Source organism: Oncorhynchus clarkii, chromosome 16 (genome assembly GCF_045791955.1).
Source record: "Oncorhynchus clarkii lewisi isolate Uvic-CL-2024 chromosome 16, UVic_Ocla_1.0, whole genome shotgun sequence".
Lineage (NCBI taxonomy): Eukaryota > Metazoa > Chordata > Actinopteri > Salmoniformes > Salmonidae > Oncorhynchus > Oncorhynchus clarkii.
This window is the reverse complement of record NC_092162.1, coordinates 37,206,697-37,230,976: the sequence shown is the minus strand read 5'-3', so window position 1 is coordinate 37,230,976 and position 24,280 is coordinate 37,206,697. Positions and strand designations below refer to the sequence as shown.

Here is a 24,280-nt window from a genome sequence, read left to right as displayed (position 1 = left end):
TCTGCGTACCCACATCCGTACCCACAGCCGGCCCTAGCCTTTTGGGGGCCCTAAGCAAAATCATTTTTGGTTTGCTGCAATTCTACACATTTTGCCATTCGGCAGAGAGAAAACCTAGCAATTTTCTAACACATTTTATGCAATTGTAATGTGCAGTTTTAGAGCTAATTTCTTGCAATACTATAGATTTTGCCACAGGGTGGATTGAAATGTTTGCCGTTTTTAATATGATATCGGAGTGAGTGACTATCAAAATCAATGGGGGCCCCACGGTCGGCAATTCGACCTTGATTACTAAAAGTTTAGATAGCTGGCCACTAGACTTACCAATCTAACACATTTTAGCTGCTATGGGCTACTTGAGTGACTGACAAAATAAGAGAAAAACTGCTGATGCACAACCAAATTTTGAAATACACCTTATGTATTCTACTATTCTAGAGTAAATTGAGACCCCAAATGAGTTCCCCCTGAAAAAGAGAGAATTGATCCGCGGGCCACCAGTTGCCCGTCCCTGCTCTACAGGGTAGAAGGAATCGAGCTACAAGAAACCACAATCAGCTATTTCAACCACTATCCCCTATAAATTAAGAGATTTAGTATTTTTTATTTATTTTTTTATTTCACCTTTATTTAACCAGGTAGGCAAGTTGAGAACAAGTTCTCATTTACAACTGTGACCTGGCCAAGATAAAGCATAGCAGTGTGAACAGACAACAACACAGAGTTACACATGGAGTAAACAATAAACAAGTCAACAACACAGTAGGAAAAAAAAGAGAAAAAAAAGAGTCTATATACATTGTGTGCAAAAGGCATGAGGAGGTAGGCGAATAATTACAATTTAGCAGATTAACACTGGAGTGATAAATTATCAGATGGTCATGTACAGGTAGAGATATTGGTGTGCAAAAGAGCAGAAAAGTAAATAAATAAAAACAGTATGGGGATGAGGTGGGTAAATTGGGTGGGCTATTACCGATGGACTATGTACAGCTGCAGCAATTGGTTAGCTGCTCAGATAGCAGATGTTTAAAGTTGGTGAGGGAGATAAGTCTCCAACTTCAGCGATTTTTGCAATTCGTTCCAGTCACAGGCAGCAGAGAACTGGAACGAAAGGCGGCCAAATTAGGTGTTGGCTTTAGGGATGATCAGTGAGATACACCTGCTGGAGCGCGTGCTACGGGTGGGTGTTGCCATCGTGACCAGTGAACTTAGATAAGGGTGAGCTTTACCTAGCATGGACTTGTAGATGACCTGGAGCCAGTGGGTCTGGCGACGATTATGTAGCGAGGGCCAGCCGACTAGAGCATACAGGTCGCAGTGGTGGGTGGTATAAGGTGCTTTAGTAACAAAACGGATGGTACTGTGATAAACTGCATCCAGTTTGCTGAGTAGGGTATTGGAAGCTATTTTGTAGATGACATCGCCGAAGTCGAGGATCGGTAGGATAGTCAGTTTTACTAGGGTAAGTTTGGCAGCGTGAGTGAAGGAGGCTTTATTGCGGAATAGAAAGCCGACTCTAGATTTGATTTTAGATTAGAGACGTTTGATATGAGTCTGGAAGGAGAGTTTACAGTCTAGCCAGACACCTAGGTACTTATAGATGTCCATATATTCTAGGTCGGAATCATCCAGGGTGGTGATGCTAGTCGGGCGTGCGGGTGCAGGCAGCGAACGGTTGAAAAGCATGCATTTGGTTTTACTGGCGTTTAAGAGCAGCTGTGGAGGCCACAGAAGGAGTGTTGTATGGCGTTGAAGCTCGTTTGGAGGTTAGATAGCACAGTGTCCAAGGAAGGGCCGGAAGTATACAGAATGGTGTCATCTGCGTAGAGGTGGATCAGGGAATCGCCCGCAGCAAGAGCAACATCATTGATATATACAGAGAAAAGAGTCGGCCCGAGAATTGAACCCTGTGGCACCCCCATAGAGACTGCCAGAGGACCGGACAACATGCCCTCCGATTTGACACACTAAACTCTGTCTGCAAAGTAGTTGGTGAACCAGGCAAGGCAGTCATTAGAAAAGCCGAGGCTACTGACTCTGCCGCTAAGAATATGGTGATTGACAGAGTCGAAAGCCTTGGCCAGGTCGATGAAGACGGCTGCACAGTACTGTCTTTTAATCGATGGCGGTTATGATATCGTTTAGTACCTTGAGTGTGGCTGAGGTGCCCCCGTGACCGGCTCGGAAACCAGATTGCACAGCGGAAAAGGTACGGTGGGATTCGAGATGGTCAGTGATCTGGCTTGGCTTTCGAAGACCTTAGATAGGCAGGGCAGGATGGATATAGGTCTGTAGCAGTTTGGGTCCAGGGTGTCTCCCCCTTTGAAGAGGGGGATAACTGCGGCAGCTTTCCAATCCTTGGGGATCTCAGACGATATGATAGAGAGGTTGAATAGGCTGGTAATAGGGGTTAGGACAATGGCGGCGGATAGTTTCAGAAATAGAGGGTCCAGATTGTCAAGCCCAGCTGATTTGTACGGGTCCAGGTTTTGCAGCTCTTTCAGAACATCTGCTATCTGGATTTGGGTAAAGGAGAACCTGGAGAGGCTTGGGCGAGTAGCTGCGGGGGGGGCGGAGCTGTTGGCCGAGGTTGGAGTAGCCAGGAGGAAGGCATATGGCCAGCCGTTGAGAAATGCTTGTTGAAGTTTTCGATAATCATGGATTTATCGGTGGTGACCGTGTTACCTAGCCTCAGTGCAGTGGGCAGCTGGGAGGAGGTGCTCTTGTTCTCCATGGACTTTACAGTGTCCCAGAACTTTTTGAAGTTAGAGCTACAGGATGCAAATTTCTGCCTGAAGAAGCTGGCCTTGGCTTTCCTGACTGACTGCGTGTATTGGTTCCTGCCTTCCCTGAACAGTTGCATACCGTGGGGACTATTCGATGCTATTGCAGTCCACCACAGGATGTTTTTGTTCTGGTCGAGGGCAGTCAGGTCTGGAGTGAACCAAGGGCTATATCTGTTCTTAGTTCTGCATTTTTTGAACGGAGCATGCTTATCTAAAATGGTGAGGAAGTTACTTTTAAAGAATGACCAGGCATTCTCAACTGACGGGATGAGGTCAATATTCTTCCAGGATACCCGGGCCAGGTCGATTAGAAAGGCCTGCTCGCAGAAGTGTTTTAGGGAGCGTTTGACAGTGATGAGGGGTGGTCGTTTGACTGCGGATCTGTAGCGGATACAGGCAATGAGGCAGTGATCGCTGAGATCCTGGTTGAAGACAGTGGAGGTGTATTTGGAGGGCCAGTTGGTCAGGATGACGTCAGTGCATTAAGACTCCTTCCCTTTTCCCACATTTTGTTGTTACAGCCTCTAAAATGGATCAAATACATTTGTTTCCTCATTAATCTACACACAATACCCCATAATGATAAAACGAAAACAGGATTTTAGATGATTTTTTATCTACTTAAGTATTCACGACCCTTTGCCATGAGACTCGAAATTGAGCTTAGGTGTATCCTGCTTCCATTGATCATCCTTGAGAAGTTTCTACAACTTGATTGGAGTCCACTTGTGGTAAATTCAATTGATTTTACATGATTTGGAAAGGCACACACCTGTTTATATAAGGTCCAACAGTTGACAGTGCATGTCACAGCAAAGACCAGGGATTGTCTGTAGAGCTCCAAGACAGGATTGTGTCGAGGCACAGATCTGGGGAAGGGTACTAAAAAATTGCTGCAGCATTGAAGGTCCCCAAGAACTCAGTGGCCTCCGTCATTCTTAAATGGAAGAAGTTTGGAACCACCAGGACTCTTCCTAGAGCTGGCCACGGGCCAAACTAAGCAATCGGGGGAGAAGGGCCTTGGTCAGGGAGGTGACCAATAACCCAAAATTTACTCTGACAGAGCTCCAGAGTTCTTCTGCAGAGATGGGAGAACATTCCAGAAGGACAGCCATCTTCTGCAGCACTCCACCAAACAGGCTTTTATGGTAGAGTGGCCAGACGGAAGCCACTCCTCTGTAAAAGACACATGACAGCCCGCTTGGATTTGCCAAAAGGCACCTAAAGGACTTTCAGACCATGAGAAACAATATTCTCTGGTCTGATGAAACCAAGATTTAACTCTTTGGCCTGAATACCAAGCGTCACATCTGGAGGAAATCTGGCACCATCCCTACGATGAAGCATGGTGGTGGCAGCATCATGCTGTGGAGATGCTTTTCAGTGGCAGGGACTGGGAGACTAGTCAGGATCAAGGGAAAGATGAACGGAGCAAAGTATAGAGAGATCCTTGATGAAAACCTGCTCCAGAGTGCTCAGGACCTCAGCCTGGGGGCGAAGGTTCACCTTCCAACAGGACAACGACCCTAAGCACACAGCCAAAACAACGCAAGAGGGGCTTCAGGACAAGTCTCTGAATGTCCTTGAGTGGCCCAGCCAGAGTCCAGACTTGAACCGGATCGAACATCTCTCGAGAGACCTGAAACTAGCTGTGCAACGACGCTCCCCATCCAACAGAACAGTTATAGACAAGAACAACATAAGATAATATTACAAAAGTACATAGAGTTTTCCATGTGTTTTCTAGCTGCTGCTAGCTAGCAGGCTCACCCATGTAGGCAATCTTCTTCTGTAGAGTGGTGACAGGGCAGTCCTTGTGAGCCAGCAGTAGCTGTTTGAGATGAGCCACCTCATTCCTCAGGAGAGACACTTCATTCTGAATAAACACAGTAACACAATGAGTCAATGCTGTTGTGTAACACAATGAGTCAATACTCTGTCTCTACCCAGTACAGCCAGAAGAGGACCGAATATCTTCTATTTTCAAACTGGTTGAAATGTTTCAATGAGTAAGTGGTTCGGAGAAAAGGAGATGAGACCGAAGTACAGTGCGGCTTTGAAAACCATCACACACACCGCCAGCGAGACGTTCATGGAGACGAGCTCCTCTGCCTTCTTCTCCAGGGAGTTGACCCAGACTTTGCGTTTCTGTCGGCAGCGCGAGGCGGCCGCCCGGTTCCTCTCCAGGAAACGCTGTCGACGGTCATCCGGGTCGTCCTCCGCCGCACGCCGCCGCCGACCACCAGTAGGCTGGGCCGGAGACACCTGGAGGGAAGGGGGGAGAGGGCGTGGTGGAAATGGAGAGAGAGTGAGGTGGGAGAGAGAGTGAGGGTTTGAGTCAGATTGTCAACACCTAAAACAAGACTGATACAAAATTGTCTTTCAGTGCCTAAATTATAATGCCCCTGCCCTTCTACTGATGTCAACGAACGACAGGTCATGAAGATCCAAGTCAAGAGGATTTTGATAATATTCTACTGCCACCAGGGTTGGGGTCAATTCCATTTCAATTCAGGAAGTACACTGAAATTTCTATTTACTTTCAGAATTGACTGGAATTGAAATGGATTGACCCCTACCCTGATTGCCAGAGAGTAAAGCCTTCATGTGTATTCTTTACAATGAACATGCATGTGTGTGTGAGTGAGTGAGTGCTTGAGGGAGTAAGAGTGTGTCCATGTCTCCACGTCGTCCTACCTGTGGCTGTGCTGGGGAGGGTGCGTCCGGGTGCTGCACCAGTAACTGGCTCTGTTCCATCCTCTGGGGGTGCATGGGGCTGCCGGCCATACCTCCCATACCATGACCTCCTGAACTCTGCTGGGCCAGCGCTGCCTTCAGCCTCTACAGGAGACAGGACAACCAGGATCATTTTAACATTAAAAAAACACATGGACAAAATACACTCCTTTATGTTATCACAATTGCTTCTGGACTATGCCATCTCAGTCACGTGACAAACAAACCAAGATAGAAGGAGGGATCGAAGGGTAAAGGGCAACGAAGGGAGATAGATACATAGATACAGTTTAAGTCGGAAGTTTACATACACTTAGGTTGGAGTCATTAAAACTCACTTTTCAACCACTAACTGACATCTACTTTGTGCATGACAAGTCATTTTTCAAACAATTGTTTACAGACAGATTATTTCACTTATAATTCACTGTATCCCAATTCCAGTGGGTCAGAAGTTAACATACACTAAGTTGAATGTGCCTTTAAACAGCTTGAAAAATTCCAGAAAATTATGACATGGCGTTAGAAGCTTCTGATAGGCTAATTGACATCATTTGAGTCAATTGGAGATGTACCTGTGGATGTATTTCAAGGCCTAACTTCAAACTCAGTGCCTCTTTGCTTGACATCATGGGGAAATCAAAAAATCAGCCAAGACCACAGAAAAACAAATTGTAGACCTCCACAAGTCTGGCTCATCATTGGGAGCAATTTCCAAACACCTGAAAGTACCACGGTCATCTGTACAAACAATAGTACGCAAGTATAAACACCATGGGACCACGCAGCCGTCATACTGCTCAGGAAGGAGACGCATTCTGTCTCCTAGAGATGAACGTACATTGGTGCGAAAACTGCAAATCAATCCCAGAACCACAGCAAAGGACCTTGTGAAGATGCTGGAGGAAACAACAAAAGTATGTACAAAAGTATCTATATCCACAGTAAAACGAGTCCTACATCGACATAACCTGAAAGGCCGCTCAGCAAGGAAGAAGCCACTGCTCCAAAACCGCCATGAAAAAGCCAGACTACGGTTTGCAACTGCACATGGGGACAAAGACTGTACTTTTTGGAGAAATGTCCTCTGGTCTGATGAAACAAAAATAGAACTGTTTGGCCAAAATGACCATTGTTATGTTAGGAGGAAAAAGGGGGAGGCTTGCAAGCCGAAGAACACCATCCCAACCGTGAAGCACGGGGGTGGCAGCATCATGTTGTGGGGGTGCTTTGCTGCAGGAGGGACTGGTGCACTTCACAAAATAGATGGCATCATGAGTGAGGAAAATGATGTGGATATATTGAAGCAACATCTCAAGACATCAGTCAAGAAGTAAAAGCTTGGTCGCAAATGGGTCTTCCAAATGGACAATGACCACAAGCACTCTTCCAAAGTTGTGGCAAAATGGCTTAAGGACAACAAAGTCAAGGTATTGGAGTGGCCATCACAAATCCCTGACCTCAATCCTATAGAAAATCTCTGGGCAGAACTGAAAAAGCATGTGCGAGCAAGGAGGCCTACAAACCTGACTCAGTTATGCCAGCTCTGTCAGGAGGAATTGGCCAAAATTCAGCCAACTTATTGTGGGAAGCTTGTGGAAGGCTACCCAAAACATTTGACCCAAGTTAAACAATTTAAAGGCAATGCTCCCAATTACTAATTGAGTGTACAGTATGTAAACTTCTGACCCACTGGGAATGTGATGAAAGAAATAAAAGCTGAAATAAATCAATCATTCTCACTACTATTATTCTGGCATTTCACATTCTTAAAATAAAGTGGTGATCCTAACTGACCTAAGACAGTGAATTTTTACTAGGATTAAATGTTGGTAATTGTGAAAAACCAGAGAGAGAGAAGGTGGGTGAGAAAGAGCAAGAGAGCACCATAAATAGATCTCACCATTTTGGTTTCAAAGTGTGTGGTGCACCCGAAGGGGTAGACCAAGGGGGACAGAGAGCCTATAGGTCTACAGGATAATTTGCTTAACTGAGTGTAATTAAATTGGCACGTGTGTATTTTCATTAGTTTGTCATGCGTCTTAATTATCACACGGGCACCACACGCGCATTAAAAAGCCTAGTTTGAGCGGACAATCACCCGCCAGACACCGAGAGCTGCAGGGCCCGGTTGGATAAAACATTGAAATAAATATTCCCCTCATCTTTTCCATTACAGTTTCCTTAAACTTAAAGTCAGTCGCAAACAACTTTAAGGCGAATATCCCCTTTAAATTAAGTGAAAATGTTCACATTGGAGGGCCCCGGTTGCATAAAACATCTTAAGTGTTTCCCTTATGGGTTTACTTACCTTAGGGAATACTTTTCCCCTTACCTAAGGGAATTGTTTAAGGGCGTTGCATCGAGCTCCACAAATATTTCCTTAGGTAAGGGCAAACAACAAAGCTTAATCCCCATCAGGATCCATTTTTATTTTGGGGTGTAGTTACCCTTTCATTCAAGTGTGCACCTAGCAAGAGGATGTTGTTTAGCGGTGTTTTTGTAGGGCACTTTGCAACTCCCTTATTTGTTTTTGGTTTGCAAAACAGGTATCTGCTGGATTGATGAAAATAATCATGACAGGATTCTGTCAGGTAAGCATAGGCTAATTTTTAGTTAGCATTTCATTGAGAAGGCTTTTGAGAAACATTTCCATCTACACACAGACATTCCCATTGCCTCTTCAGAAAGTTGCAGGAAATACGAATCGCTGATGCATTCTGTTCATGTCTTATGATAAACTTGGGCAAATTAATAAATTGTTCAATACATTTAGTTGATTCCCTACTAAAAGGTAAATAGATTTTAGAATATTGTTGAAATCCGTTTTAATACCTGGATTACGTGAGGGACCTAATTATGATATTTGGACCAGAATGAGGCTACCTATACTACCTATTGTTCCTGTAGTGATGATTCACCATCTTCATCTTTTCATAAATTATCTGCAGATAAATCGCCAAAAAGTAGCCTATGCAAATTAGGGAGTCAAATGAACGGCTCTCTCATCGATGCGATTCGGTAGGCTGACGAGACGAGTCACTCACTTTACCGTCACTGTCTGGCAAGCCCCAAAATCCTAGGAAAGGAAGCCTAGGAAATATGAATGATACCAGAAAACAATAATTAGGATTTTGACTCATCGTTACCACTTACATTACATGGGAGGTGCAAATTCACGAGCATCATGCTCTCTCCCTCCTCCGTGCAAAGAAATTTGACTGCAACCAACCCTAGCGCACACAAATTATACCGGGGAGGTGGGACAGACAACAGGTGCCTATCCTATCAATAGATCACTAGAAGATGCATATCGTTCATTCTAGCGAGAGAGGGCTTGACGGACAAGCAAAATGAAAGTAGCCTACTTAATTTGAAGTGGAAAATGTGTCTGTAGCCGCAGCCGGCGCTAATGGAAAACCCTGCTTGCTATTGTTTGAATAGTTAAAAAAAATGTCTGTTTGTATGAACGCATAGTATTTTCTGTTGGTCACATCATTTTTACTGTTTGGAACAAATGTAAGCGTTTGTTAAGCGGTTAATGAGGGTCAGTTAGATGGCAGCAAAATTGACAGGAATGTGCATCCCTAATAGAGAAAGATAGAAAGACACAGAGAGACAGACACACACACAGAGAGAGACACAGAGAGAGAGACACACAGAGAGACAGATCTGTTCCTAACCATTTTGGCCTCCGAGTGTGTGGTGTACCCCGAGGGAGAGTTGGAGCCGCTGCTGCCACCTCCCAGAGGAGGACCAGGGATACCGGGAATGTTGGGCACCATGTGCATGGGCCGGGCCAGCTAGAGACAGGATGCACACACACACACATTTTAACAACCAAGGTTGGGGATCATACAGTGTTTCAAAGTGCTTCATCTATTCTCCATGTGAATTAATACACATTATAGACAACTAGTGCAAGCGTACAATTTAATTATTATATGACTCCCTGACTGATATGTTATTACTCTGTTACTAATGTAATAATAATTAGAATAAATGCCAGTCATCTGTGCAAACATTTTACATTCGGGCACGCCGAGAATCGAACCCACTATACTGGCGTTGCAAGCGTCATGCTCTACCAACTGAGCTACGGGGGACCAGCTTCCAGGTAATGGTCAGCTTCCACTTGAATCAGAATTGGCAACAACCAATTCAACAAACCAGAGAAGGGCAGAGCGATGAAGGCAGGTTACTTACAGATATGACAGAGGCTATTTGCATGGGTCCAGGGAGGAGCCCGTTGGGAAGGTGCATCATCATGGGGTAGTGGCCTGTGGGAGAGCTAGAAGAGAGAGGTAGAGGGTTACTGATGGGGGAAAAAAATCCATTTGGAAATCTTCATCTTGCCCTCTGATAGGCTAGGTGGAATTTACACCATATAGGATACACTTTCCCAATACTTTCAGTTCTACATAAATGGCCTAGGGGGTAGGGATTGTAAAAAAAAAAAAAAGGGTTGAAGTGGGATTCGGCATTTAACAGCCAGGCCCCACGGAGGACTAGCTTGGTTCCAGAACTGCTTATGCCATCTTCAGATCTGGAACCAGGTTTGTGGCGAGAAGACCAGTCACTCACCCCAATACGGTGCGGTTGGATGGTGGGGTGGGTGTGATGACAGAGGTGGGTGAAGGCATGGTGGGCTGCAGGGCGTCGAAGCCCAGGTGGAGGGGCAGAGAGCCTGGTCTGGGCCGCACCGGGAGGGCGCCTGGCCTCATGATTGTGGGGGTGGGGGCCGAACTCAGCGCTGGCCTCGGGGGAGTGTCCTGAGGAGAAGACAGGAGAGATGCTCCGTTCAACACCGGGTGAGTATAAGGTCCGCATGAGGTCAATAATGACTTGTTTCCAATGCATTCTGGATTGTTCCTTGATAGCACATAGACATAGTAAAGGAGGAGTCCAGCAGGCATGTTGTTCCTCTATCCTGTCATCCATTCGATCCCCATTAAAAAACCACAGTGCCCATCCTGGTCTCTCACACCTACTTACTACGTGTTCCTCTGGCCCTCCCCTGTCCCCTACCTTTGGGTGTGACTGAAGGAACGTGACTGGCATGCCAACCCAGAACTCAAATCCTAACCAATTAGGTCATTCAACATGGGTTTGCTGGTCAGTCATGTCCCATTAGTTTTGACCCCTACCTTTCCTCTTCTCACCATGGTGTCCCTGCTACTGTCTGACATGCTGGAAAAGGAATCTGGACTTCCTGGTGGGGAGGAGTCAACCTCAACAGGCGTCTCCTCTTTCACCTTCACGGCGTCTGCTGAAGGCGTCTGCAGGCTCATGTCCAGGGCCACCTCCCTGTTCGGGGCAGGGAGCTGGAGGAGAGGGGGGGAGAGAGGGAGACTGTGAGACACTACAAAGCACAGGAGAGAAATCCCTTCAGAAGATCCACGACTCCAATCCCATTCCACCCCATTGCTCATGTGACTGACTGGGTTCCGATCCTGGTATTCTGCACGCAACAAGACCATTAGTCCACTGACCTAAAGCCAAGAGCTTACGCAAGTCTTCAGGTCTCAGATGGAGTAACTCGTTAGGCAAACGTGGTCCATGGAACCACCTGGGTTCTACTCACAGGGTTCTTGGCCCGCTTGTCGTCATCCTCCTGGGCCTTCCTGAACTCCTCAGCGAAGGAGCTAGCCAGCTCGTTGAACAGCCCCACTTCCTCGCAGTTCTTCAGGAAGCGAGTGGGAGTAGGGGTCTGGTCTGGAACAGGAGGAAATGAGACACAGAGAAACGTCTATTTTAGAAAATCTCTCACCTTTTTTTCCATACTTACCGTGCAAAAAAAAAAACAGCCAACGGATGGATGTTTTATTCTGAAACACTTTGTCGTGTAGATTTAAAGCTAGAATCCTTAGTTGCTACATACATTTTTGGACATATAAATTAGTTATATATACACCCATTGATTACTGAATAATATAACTTAGAAACGGCTCATGAGCTTATATCAACTACCATACCCCATCGGAACCCAAAATATAAACTTGAGGGCATTCGATTATCTGGCCCGGGTTACCCCAGTGGAAGGAGTTTGCACTGGAAAAGTGACTGCATTCGTTTTGGAATCGGACTGCCTCCCGGGCGTGAGGATTCTGTGTTTTCACATGCAAAAGTGATTGTTTTTGATAAAATAAAAACTATCTGCCTTCCCAATGAAAACAAGTTTGAACATTTGAACATATTTTATAGTCTCAAAAACCAACCCTAGGCAAGTGTCCAAGGTTTTGTTTCAATTATGGACTCTTTTGGCATAGAGGAACGACATCTCTGCCTACATCACTACTTTATCTGCTCGATTACAATATCCGCTTGAATAAAATAGTAGCTAGTAAGATGGAGATCACAGAGGTTCTTTTTTTATGAGTGTATTTCACAAGTGGCTAGTTTGCATCAACAACCACTACAAAGGTTATGCCTGCAAACTTGGGTTTTGAATTGCGGAGATCTGGCATGTCTGCCTCGTGAATCGTTGGGAGAGTCCCCAGAATGTGTTTTTTCCCCTTTATCGACGTAGGCAGTGGCGTAGTTCCTCTATGCCAAAAGAGTCCATCAGTGTTGCCTGGGGTCGGGTTCTCAAGACTATATATTATTTTAGGAAAAGGTTGTATGTTTCTGGATGTTCACCACGCTGCCTTGTTGACAGCCTGACAGTGCGGTGCAGGAGGACGCTCCTCCCTCACCACTTTTGACCTTTCACATCACGGACCATACACCGGGGCACCACGGCTCAGGATAACAGAACTCCCTCCTCGTTTTACTCCAATGTTTGTAAACAATAGCTAAAACTATCATTTTGATATCATGGAAGGTCATTTATTGCATCCCTAGCTCTATGGATTTGAGAAAGGTTACATTTCTCCAGGCCCTTCCCTCAGCCCCCCCCCCCCCCCCCAAAAAAATAACAAAGGCAGGGTGACCCTTTGTTATTCTTCAACTAAGGATTGTAGCTTTAAAGATAAACAAAACAATCCAATATTCAACTAAAGGTCTTCAGGGAAATAAAACAAGACAGGACAGGTGGTGACAGAGATGCCATTTCTGACTAAAATGTTTCGGTGACCACAACAAGTGACAAGAGTACCAAAGGTGACAGTAGAGTAATAAAGTTGAATAGACCAGACTCACTAGGAGAACCAGTACCTTGGATAATGACAGAGTCAGTCCTGGCAGGGGCAAACTTCAGACTCATCTCATGTTTGTGTTTGTGTACAGCCAGGTGGTCCTCGTTGGTAAACCTCTGAAGAAAGGGGGGGGGGGAGAGAGTTTATGAAGATGATTAAACGCACGCACACACATACACAACTAGAAATCTAGTCTATTTAACAGTTTTGATAATAATTGATTTAGACTAAAAAGGTAGGCTATAGCCTGTTTGACCAGCAAGCTTCAAATGAAAAATAAACCTTAAATAGTCTATGGAAGGATGGAGCCTGCTGCATTCATTTGCAACATTTGGGATTTAAAGCGAACATGTAGGAGACAATATTTTCTACAATATCAGTCTACTGTACAAACACAACATGAGCAGATTAATAAAACAACATTATTGACCAAGTTAAAGACGATCTGAAAGAATGTGTCGGTAACTCTGCATTCAATTATATAACTTATTTATTTTGAACGAAAGCCACGAAACTAGCGTATGAGTGAGTCCCCAGCTTTATGCCTACAAATAGCCTATCACTCGAGTCATTCAACATTACTTACTTAGATTTTTTTATTAAGATAGCAAAATAGCCTACTAAATAGGCCAAGCCTAAACAAATAAATTAAATAAACTAGTAAATTGACTAAATAAAACTAAAATGCAATAGCTACGGTCTGTAAAATATGGGCAACCTTTCTCCCCTCCTTATATACAATGTGCATAAATGAGGCCCGTACAGACGATTTGGCTGTCGGTTTTTCCATCCCTGGCCTGTAGGCTACTCTTTCATTCAGTTTCTTCTTCACGTCAGCAAAGAACGACTCCATGTCTCAGAAACTCACTTCATTTAACCTATGGGCTATCCCCCGATTTCCGCTGCGTCGTCGTCCTCTCCTACAAGTAGACTATTTTACCATGCGTCACGTGCAGTGCACACTGGCTCGTTTTCATAATCTGAGGGTTAACTACAAAATGTTTTCATCTGACCTGGTCGGATCCCGGGTAATCGGGTTGGGGTAGATCCGTGAAAAAAACAAACAAAGAGAGCGAGACAGAGAGAAGGAGAGAAAGAGCGAGAGAGAGATGATAATCTATTAGGCCTGATGCTCAGTCGGTTAGGTGCAAGAAAGCACCTCAAATATCAGATGTCAAGTCACAGAATCATATACATTTGACTTGCTATCTTTTGGAACACATTCATACTGTATCACTTTGGGTTGCACCACAAAGAATATCTGTGATGTACAATACACTCTGGTTTTTGTACCGCAGCCCTTTCAAACTAGACAACATGTCTTGGACACTGAAAACACATTGACTCAACAGTTTGCTCAGCAGGGAAGTGGAATGCTAGGCCTGCGTGTTGGCTTACTGTACATCATTTGTTCTTAACTGACTTGCCTAGTAAAATTTAAAAAAAAAGTAAAATAATTGATCTAGCATCTGCTGTGCACTTGTTCTACTACTGCATTTGTAAGACATATTGTCCACTAAACAAGTAGCCTAGAGCACAAGTATGTGTTCTTTTAAGGTATGTGTTCTTCTCTAGTGCTACAATAGTCTTCCTCTGTCAGTCTTTCTGTATTTGTTCTCTTCCCTTTTGGAGTTGCTTTGGTTTAGTTTTAGTTTACAGAACTAGATGGTGTTCATTAGGCACCAAACGGAAGGAAACGCGCTGAAACCGGGATGGACTACGTGTCACTATGTCCAATAAGAAAAACAATTAAGTTTGCTGTTACAAAACTTTTTAATACATTTTACCCTGATGAATGCGACCGTGGAGGTGAATCAGGAGGGGATGCAGTAGGTGGAATTTGAATCATCATGGCTTTAGCATTTAGGCTGAGGCCCAAACGTTACCCTATTTCCTATTTAATGCACGACTTTGACCACGGCCCAAAGTGGTGCACTACATAGGGGATAGGGTGCTACTTGTGACGCAGACTTTAGTTTCTCCTCCGTCGTCTTCTGAAATGAAGGCTATTTCTGGCTGCGTGAGTGTCACAGTAACAAGTTCAGTTGTGAGAGAGGGGGGAGAGAGAGGGAGACAAAGAGAGAGAGCGCCAAGTGGAAACACTGTCAAGTGTCAGGAGCATATTTTTAGTCAGTACCAGCTAGCGGTAGCGTCACCAATACACTCATACGTCTCACAGACTGACAGTATCTTTCCTGTGACCAAGACAACTGGGTCGGGCTGGGGGAAACCATCTAAAATTAGCCACTCTGACCTGTACGTACGTAGGAGATACTGGAAGTAAGGATTATCATACCTAACAATAAATAGCAAACAGGTCAAAATGGAGACCCTGTCGCTGTAAACTCAAATTCTACAGAAGGATTCTTGGAAAGGCCAGACTAACACCAGGACAAGGTTTCCCCGTATGAATATGTGCATAGTGCACAGCAAGACAAGGTCTGGACATGACCTGAATAAAATCATACTTCTGTTCGGAATAAATAACACACACAAAAAGGGCAGCCAAGAGTTTGAGTGTGAAGGTGTCAAAACACACCCAAGGAGCATCAACACACTATGCTATGATGATTCACAACGTGTTGACACACACACACACACACACACACATTAGGGTTGGGCGATGTCAATCTTCATCCTATCGTGATTATGTAGCCATAAAACCCCACATTGTGATATACGAGGGTATTGCCCCCTATTGGCCAACCCCATATTATTTGTACTCAGCTAAAATTACAGTTAGGCTATAGCGTGAAATCGAATGCTTCAACAGGACAAATCATGACAAAAGATAATGTTGAAAGCCCGGGTAGAGACTAACTGCAGGCAAATCTTTTCTAATATTTATTTCTGATGGAGGAGCTGCAGCATAGAACAGGTGTGTGTGTGTGTGTGGTGTGTGTGGCGCCCACATGATGGAACAGTGACGGTCTGATGAGGAACGGTCTTACCGTAGTGAGTAAGTAAGAGAGCACTCTAGGTTCTTCAGAACTGGAAAATAAATAGCTTAATTCGCCGCATAAAATAATAAATTAATAGTATTTGTTTCTTCTATCTCTCGTAAAGCTTTGATTGAGAAGAGCCTATGCCTAGGCTATTAGACTTCCATTCTTGCGATTTTTGAAAGCAGCAACTTTAGGACAACACCAGGCTAGAATACTTGGCAAATAAGTGACTGTGACTAACTTGTCTTACATTTTTTTTTTAAGACAGGTTATTATTAGTCATTTTTACATTTGAGTCATTTAGCAGATGCTCTTATCCAGAGCGACTTACATTAAGTGGGTGTATGAATTGCAGTCCTCTGGCTACCTTAGGTTTTTAGGCTGTTCAAACAACTTTTTAAGATGGAACTGCGTTACGTTTATTGTTTGCCATGCATAAAACGATCAATGTGTAGCCTATAGCCCAAAGTTATATTCATAACCTATCGAATGGAGAGAGAAGGCTATATTGTATATAGCCTACGTTTTTTAAAAACAGCTCCACACAGATAGTTGAGTAGTGTCATTTTACGCCGCGTCGGTGGAATTCTCGGCTCCGTCTGGCCTATATTCCTCGCTTGCGTTCTGTATGCAACACACTTATTGAAATAGGTTTAAGCAAATAGGAATTACCCAGAATGTCACTTGTGCTGCCGTGTTGTGCACTCCGAGACAGCCAAGTTCAAATAGGCTAAAGCATTTTCCGTCACATCACGATGTCGTCACCATCGACGATGGCTGCCAATCATCGTCAACCATCGACGATACTATCATAATATCGCCCAACTCTTAACACACACACACACCACACACACACGCGCACACACACACAGGCAAGTCAGCTACAGACAGACATCAGTGTTGATTCAACCAAATCTCAAAGAACATCCTGTACCTTTTATTTTAGCATCCACTGTAGCCTTTCTGTAACTGATTAATAAATGAATCATGTCAATAAATTAAATATGTTACAACATTGTTGTCCTTACAGAAGCAAGTCAAGTGGAAGCTAAACTCAGTGTTGTGGTAACTTCAATTGAGTCCCTTGGTGTCCTGAAGGTTCCGAGAGGGAAAAGGAGCCAACAAGCAATCAATTATTCATTCCAGACGCATGTTACGTTGTGTGTGTGTGTGTGTGTGTGCGCGGCACAGTGTCTAAACACTAAAATGCAGAGGACAACACAGACTACAACACTAATGATTTCTTCTATAACAAAAAGAGACAAAGTAATAACATCAATAATTCCATCTCCGCTCTCTTAACAATGCAGTCGTCTGTTGCCTGCAAGCTGTCCACAGTAAAATATGTGGTAACACTTTTAGAAGCATGAGGGAGCCTTTATAATGTTTCCTAATAACAAGGCATCAATAGTCAAGGAGGGAAGAACCAGAGAGCTCGAGGTGTTGAAAATACATATTTCTTAACATCTTCACTAGGATTGTATTGTAATGTTGTACTAGGCTTTAAAACAACTAGCCTATAGGTGAAATCTAGCACCTTAGGACAGAGTATAACAACACCCGTCTTGTTATGACTGCTATTCATCATGTTCTGCTGGCCAAAACCAACATTACATTAGACAATATTGTGGCTTGTGTAGTCGTAGACATACATAACTGCCAAAGCAGTCACTCGTGTTGCACGTCGCTAACATCCAGTACAGCTTCGTCCCAAATGGCACCCTATTCCATATACAGTGCGCTACTTTTGATCACAGCCCTATGGGACTAGGGTGCCATTTGGGATGCCGTCAGCCACAGACATTTAGTGCCCAGCCGAGTCACTATATGGGTCTTCAACCTCTGTGTCTGCAGGGCAGTAGAAATGAGACAGAGACGGGTTGAAACAATAACGGCACCTAGATTACTCATCTGTACTGCCTGCTGCCTGTGACTCACTGGCTGGCTGAATGGGAGGAGACACATCCTTGTTAGCAATGTATCGCAACACCGCTAGGCTAGCTGTCTATGTCAGTGATCAGTGTATTGTCCATGTGGGCTCTCACTGAGAAAAAGAAGTAGCCAAGCCATGTTCGACTAGCTAGCTATCATTAACAGTGCGATCAGTGTGTGTGTGTGTGTGGTCCATGAGGGCTCTTCCAGAGAAACAGAAGAGCTAATCCATTAAATATCCTACATTAAAATTGTTTCGCAATTCTAGCGAGTCATTGTCAAGCCAATAAGGAGTTGGCGAGAGAACAGAAACAGACTGGCAATAGGAACGTGTTGTGTTGTCCATGTGGACACTCAGTCAGTGACAGAAGCAGACTGGCAATAGGAACGTGTTGTCCATGTGGACACTCAGTCAGTGACAGAAGCAGACTGGCAATAGGAACGTGTTGTGTTGTCCATGTGGACACTCAGTCAGTGACAGAAGCAGACTGGCAATAGGAACGTGTTGTGTTGTCCATGTGGACACTCAGTCAGTGACAGAAGCAGACTGGCAATAGGAACGTGTTGTGTTGTCCATGTGGACACTCAGTCAGTGACAGAAGCAGACTGGCAATAGGAACGTGTTGTGTTGTCCATGTGGACACTCAGTCAGTGACAGAAGCAGACTGGCAATAGGAACGTGTTGTGTTGTCCATGTGGACACTCAGTCAGTGACAGAAACAGACTGGCAATAGGAACGTGTTGTGTTGTCCATGTGGACACTCAGTCAGTGACAGAAGCAGACTGGCAATAGGAACGTGTTGTGTTGTCCATGTGGACACTCAGTCAGTGACAGAAGCAGACTGGCAATAGGAACGTGTTGTGTTGTCCATGTGGACACTCAGTCAGTGACAGAAACAGACTGGCAATAGGAACGTGTTGTCCATGTGGACACTCAGTCAGTGACAGAAACAGACTGGCAATAGGAACGTGTTGTACATGTGGACACTCAACCAGAAACATAAGCCGGTTGATGGCTTACTAAAACATAGTCTACTCTCTACCCATGTTCTATTCCACTGACAGCAGTGGGAAATTCCATTAATTTCACTACAGAACTAGGCCATGTACAGTATGAACGAATATCGTCAGTTTCAACTTCCCAATCAACTGATTGAGGAGGATGCTCACTTCGAGTTATTCCAGAGTCAACTGCTATAGACAACACACACTAAACACAAAGCCACACACACACAAATACCAAGTACAACCATACAAGCACACACACTATTGTACTAACACACACAAATACCAAGTACAACCATACAAGCACACACACACACACACACACAAATACCAAGTACAACCATACACACACACACATACACACACACACCTGAAACCCGAGACAAGACAGAGGTAGTTGACGGCTTACCTGTCCACAGCCCGGAGCATTGCACACAAAAGGTCGGTCGTCCCCCATCTTTGCAAAGAGTTTGCAATGTAACTGTGGGAAAGGAGAAGAGAACATGGTTGTCTTTTCTTTTCTTAATTTCCTCAAAGCGGTTCAGTTGGTCCTCCAGTAGACTAGTCCAGAAAACAACAAAGCAGGAATACTCCTGTCCTGCTGGTAGGCTAGCTGTAGTCAGGGCAGCCAGGAAGCAGAATGGATTTAAAAATAACCTACCCAAGCAGGGAGGAAAACACACACACACACACACACACACAAAGCTAGGCAGCGAGATCAGGTCTCCCTGGTGGTGTTTCCTTCATACAAGGGGCTTTCAGCTGGCCAATGAATGAGGAGAAGCTTACAGGGGAGAAGGAAGCTAGCATTTGGTTAATACATAGACTTCTCCATCACACCCACCACTAGTCTCCAAGCACCCATTCTTGACTCCGTCTCTCGCTCTTTTTTTCTGTAGGCTCTCTCGCTCTCCCTCTTTTTGCCAACTCCCTTAATCTTTCAGATTCAACTACCACTCCATAGTCCTGTAGCCTACACGTCAATGCCCCCTCTCCTTCACCTACTTTTTGAAGGATGTCATCTCTAATTCCACAGCTTAAATATCTGTGCGCCATAATACCCCCCTAGTGACCCTCAACAACCGTCTTTTACCTCACCTCGGATACATCCCAAATGGCACCCTGTTTCACTGCATAGTGCACTACTTTTGACCTCAACCCCATGGGCCCGGGTCAAAAGTAGTGCACTACATAGGGAATAGGGTGCCATTTTGGACGTAGCCCCTTATCGTATGATCTCATTTGCCTGTTCTTGTCTGCTGCTGTCCCCCCACTTTCTCAGTGACTTTACTGCCATAAGCAAAACAGAAACCAAGCACGTTCAGAATGCCGTACCAAGAACCCCTAGTCTAACGAGAAGAGACCAAGCTCATAGCTGAGAAGGGAAGGGCACTACAGTTGATGAATGGGAGACACACTACTCTCAGCAGGTGTTGGAAGGTGTGAATTGTCAAGAGTTTGAAACTCGCTCGTCAAAACTTGTTGCCAATAAGGTACAACACTGTAAATTCGATTTAGGCCTATGCTGCTCTGGGTCGTACTCATTAGTGCACAACGTAGCAAAACATTATGCAACGGACAAAGAAAACAAACATTGGACAAAACCAGATTGTATTGGACAAATTCCCTTCCGGTTTCAGGACATTTCCTCTAGGCCCACCCACCTCCTCTCTAATCTGCAATTTCAGTTGATTTCACTCACCTCTCTCAACTCACATTTCCTTGCATAGGCCTATACTCTACGATTGACAAATGTGACATAACACACATACGACACCATTAAGTTTCTCCTCCCAGACCGTGTGCGAGTACAGTTGAACTGACATGACCTAAAAGCTTGTTTCGCGGTTACAGGCCTGGGTTCAACTTTGTCTCCCCTCCCTTGCTCGCTCTTCTCCTCACCTCTTCCTCCCTCTTCTGCTCACCCTCTCTTCTATCCCACCCTCTCTTCTATCCCACCCTCTATATTTTCCTCTCTTCCCTCTCTCCCCCACAGTGAAGACAGGTTCGGAAGTTTAGTAAAGATAACTTGGGTCATGAAATGTTTATCATGGGATGTGATGTAATGTTGGGGATAGGACATTAACATTGAATGACCAAGTTATCTTTCCTAAACTTCCCAACCTGACTTCAAGTGGAGCATGGGAGAAGAGAGGGATGGAGAGACAGGAGAGGCAAGGATGAGAAGAGATGATACTTGGGGGCGGGAGGGGGGGGGGCGTTATGGCATACATTTTTCAGCAGCACTCTGTTCTAACGTCCCAACACAAACCTCTAGATGACGTCTGGCAACAACTATTACACAACGCTAGTCCCACAACACACACACACACACAACAGATTATACAACAGCATCACGTTCTCCTCCAATAACATCCACTGAAGATGCCATGTAGATCGGTAACCATGTAAATATCTGTAAGAAACGAAGTAATTACAACCTGTTATAGGCCTTTTTACATGGTAATTACATTGACAGGTAGGCCTACTGTGTAACCCTATTGTAACTGTACATTTACATACTTGACTTACAACCTTTTATAGACCACTAGTTTTAGTAGCACTTATCATGTTTCCACTGTTCAATCTCTCGTCTCTCTCGAAAAATACAAAGGCTGCATCTTATTTGCCTATAAAAAGCAGGCTGGCCTATCCTTCCCCAGTGTGATCAAAAGGAGGAAACGGAACACATACAAGGCAGAGGAGCAGAGGGCTTGATTCCTAACAGACCTCACAGGCTGGGTCAGCGTCCCAAATGGCACCCTATTCCATATTTAGTGCACTTCCTTTGACCCTTTGGGCCCTCGTCAAAAGCGGTCCCCAAATTCAGTAATATGATGACATTTGGGATGCAGCCTTGTGTGTGGAGCGGAGCGCAGCAAGCCAATACGGCAGGCTGGTGTTAGGCCTCTTACACTGCCCACACTAAAACACAATTAGAGTACATTTGGGCAGAGATGTGTGAGTTCAGACGGTCTACACACGACAATACACACTCTTTACACTCATGGTGTGCACTAACATCAAGGACAAAAACTGGACGGAGCAGAAGGCGGGGTGGGGGACAGACTTTTACTTGTACACTTGATTGCATGGATATGCTTCTTGAAACAAGCTATTACACTTCTTAATTATCATGGCATTTCAATATTATTCAGGTAATTACTTCTAAATATTAAAATCAACAAATTATGAAATGCCAGGTTGGACAGGATCTGTCGCATTTTTGTATTGACAACATTAACAGAGTCAAAATAACTTGTCCTTGTCTGTTGGCTTTTCTGCACAAACGTTTTTTTATAATACAGATTCTATCTCGACGCATAAAACCACTCAAAGTCGGATGGATTTCTTACCCCACTTATCCCAAAATATTCACATTACGTCACAGACCTTGCAGCTGCGGTCATTTGATGGCAATGGCATAAGTTCTTCAAAGAGAGAAGGCCGTCGTGAGAGAAATGATGTAGCTTAAGCTACTGAAAATAGGCCTTTTACTAGATTAAATCATAAAAAGGAGCGTTTGAGTCTTCTTAAAGAGATAGATATTTTAGGAAACTTTCTTAATGGAAGTCCAGTGCATTGGGAAAGTGTTCAGACCCCTTGACTTTTCCCACTTCGTTACGTTACAGCCTTATTCTAAAATGGATTAAATACTCCCCCCCCTCAATCTAAAGCCCATAATGGCAAAGCAAAAACAGGTTTTTAAATGTTTGCAAAATGTATAAAAACGTTTTTTTAACTGAAATATCACATTTACATAAGTACTCAGACCCTTTACTCAGTACTTTGTTGAAGCGCCTTTGGCAGCGATAACAGCCATGACACCATAAGCTTGGCACACCTGTATTTGGGGAGTTTCTCCCATTGTTCTCTGCAGATCCTCTCAAGTGCTCTCGGGTTGGATGGGGAGCGTCACTGCACAGCTATTTTCAGGTCTCTCGAAATATGTTAGATTGAGTTCAAGTCCGGATTCTGGCTGGGCCACTCAAGGACATTCAGAGACTTCAAATGAAATGAAATTGGGCCGAATACAACAGGTGTAGGACCTTACAGTGAAATGCTTACTTACAAGACCTTAACCAACAATGCTTTAAGAAGTTAAGTTAAGAAAAAAAGTGTTAAATAGAAAATAGTACAAATAACTAAACAGCAGCAGTGAAATAACAAGCGAGGCTATATACAAGGGGTACCGGTACAGAGTCAATGTGCGGGGGTAATATGTACTAGTAGGTAGAGTTAAAGTGACAACACATAGATTATAAACAGAGAGTAGCAGCAGGGGTCTTGGTAGCCCTTTGATTAGATGTTCAGGTGTCTTATGGCTTGGGGGTAGAAGCTGTTAAGAAGCCTTTTGGACCTCGACTTGGTGCTCCGGTACCGTTTGCCGTGTGGTAGCAGAGAGAACAGTCTACGACCAGGGTGGCTGGAGTTTTTGATAATTTTTAGGGCCTTCCTCTGTCACCACCTGGTATAGAGGTCCTGAATGGCAGGAAGTTTGGCCCCAGTGACGTACTGGGCCGTACGCACTACCCTCTGTAGCGCCTTACGGTGGGAGGCCGAGCAGTTGCCATCCCAGGCTGTGACGCAACCCATTAGGATGCTCTTGGTTGTGCAGCTGTAGAACCTTTTGAGGATCTGAGGACCCATGCCAAATATTTTCAGTCTCCTGATGTGGAATAGGCTTTGCAGTGCCCTCTTAGTGTGTTTGGACCATGACAGTTTGTTGGTGATGTGGACACCAAGGAACTTGAAGCGCTCAACCTGTTCCACTACAGCCCTGTCAATGAGAATGGGGGCGTGCTCGGTCCTCCTTTTCCTGTAGTCCACAATCATCTCCTTTGTCTTGATCATGTTGAGGGAGAGGTTGTTGTCCTGGCACACACACAACCAGGTCTCTGACATCGTTGTCAGTGATCAGACCTACCACTCGTGTCATCAGCAAACTTGATGGTGTTGGAGTCGTGCCTGGCCGTGCAGTCATGAGTGAACAGGGAGTACAGGAGGGACTGCCTTCGTCTTGAGGATCAGCGTGGCGGATGTGTTGTTACCTACCTTACTTACCTACCCTTACCACCTGGGGGTGGCCCATCAGGAAGTCCAAGATCCAGTTGCAGAGGGAGGTGTTTAATCCCAGGGTGTCACGATGGTGTTGAAAGCTGAGATGTAGTCAATTAATTGCATTCTCACATAGGTGTTCCTTTTGTCCAGGTGGGAAAGGGCAGTGTTGTCTGCAATAGAGATTGCATCATCTGTGGATCTGTTGAGGCGGTATGCAAATTGGAGTTGGTCTAGGGTTTCTGGGATAATGGTGTTGATGTGAGCCACGTGAGTGCTACAAGTCGGCAGTCATTTAGGCAGGTTACCTTAGTGTTCTTGTGCACGGGGACTATGGTGGTCTGCTTGAAACATGTTGGTATTACAGACTCAGTCAGAGACAAGTTGAAAATGTCAGTGAAGACACTTGCCAGTTGGTCAGTCCATGCTCGGAGTACACGTCCTGGTAATCCATCTGGCCCTGCGGCCTTGTGAATGTTGACCTGTATAAAGGTCTTAATCACATCGGCAATAGAGAGCGTGATCACACAGTCGTCCGGAACGGCTGGTGCTGTCATGCATGTTTCAGTGTTACTTGCATAGAAGTAATTTAGCTCGTCTGGTAGGTTCGTGTCACTGGGGAGCTCGTGGCTGTGCTTCCCTTTGTAGTCTGTAATAGTTTGCAAGCCCTGCCACA

The 24,280-nt window shown here is 44.7% G+C and overlaps 1 protein-coding gene across 7 annotated transcripts in view; it reads right to left on the bottom strand.

The window, feature by feature from the left end:
* The window catches only part of LOC139368379 (activating transcription factor 7a), a 47,891-nt gene that overhangs the window by 3,901 nt on the left and 19,710 nt on the right, over positions 1-24,280 (bottom strand). The window contains exons 2-11 of one of the 7 annotated variants that reach the window (XM_071107173.1): positions 18,956-19,027; positions 12,684-12,780; positions 11,113-11,243; positions 10,691-10,852; positions 10,113-10,300; positions 9,735-9,819; positions 9,212-9,331; positions 5,490-5,633; positions 4,869-5,057; positions 4,563-4,668 (exon numbers count right to left, since the gene is read on the bottom strand). In XM_071107173.1, the coding sequence (XP_070963274.1) occupies positions 4,563-4,668; positions 4,869-5,057; positions 5,490-5,633; positions 9,212-9,331; positions 9,735-9,819; positions 10,113-10,300; positions 10,691-10,852; positions 11,113-11,243; positions 12,684-12,780; positions 18,956-19,003 (1,270 nt within the window). In that variant the 5' untranslated portion in view covers positions 19,004-19,027. Of the gene's footprint in view, positions 1-4,562; positions 4,669-4,868; positions 5,058-5,489; positions 5,634-9,211; positions 9,332-9,734; positions 9,820-10,112; positions 10,301-10,675; positions 10,853-11,112; positions 11,244-12,668; positions 12,781-18,955; positions 19,184-24,280 lie in introns of those variants that run through there. The other 6 variants (XM_071107171.1, XM_071107172.1, XM_071107167.1 and 3 more) reach the window with 6 other exon arrangements.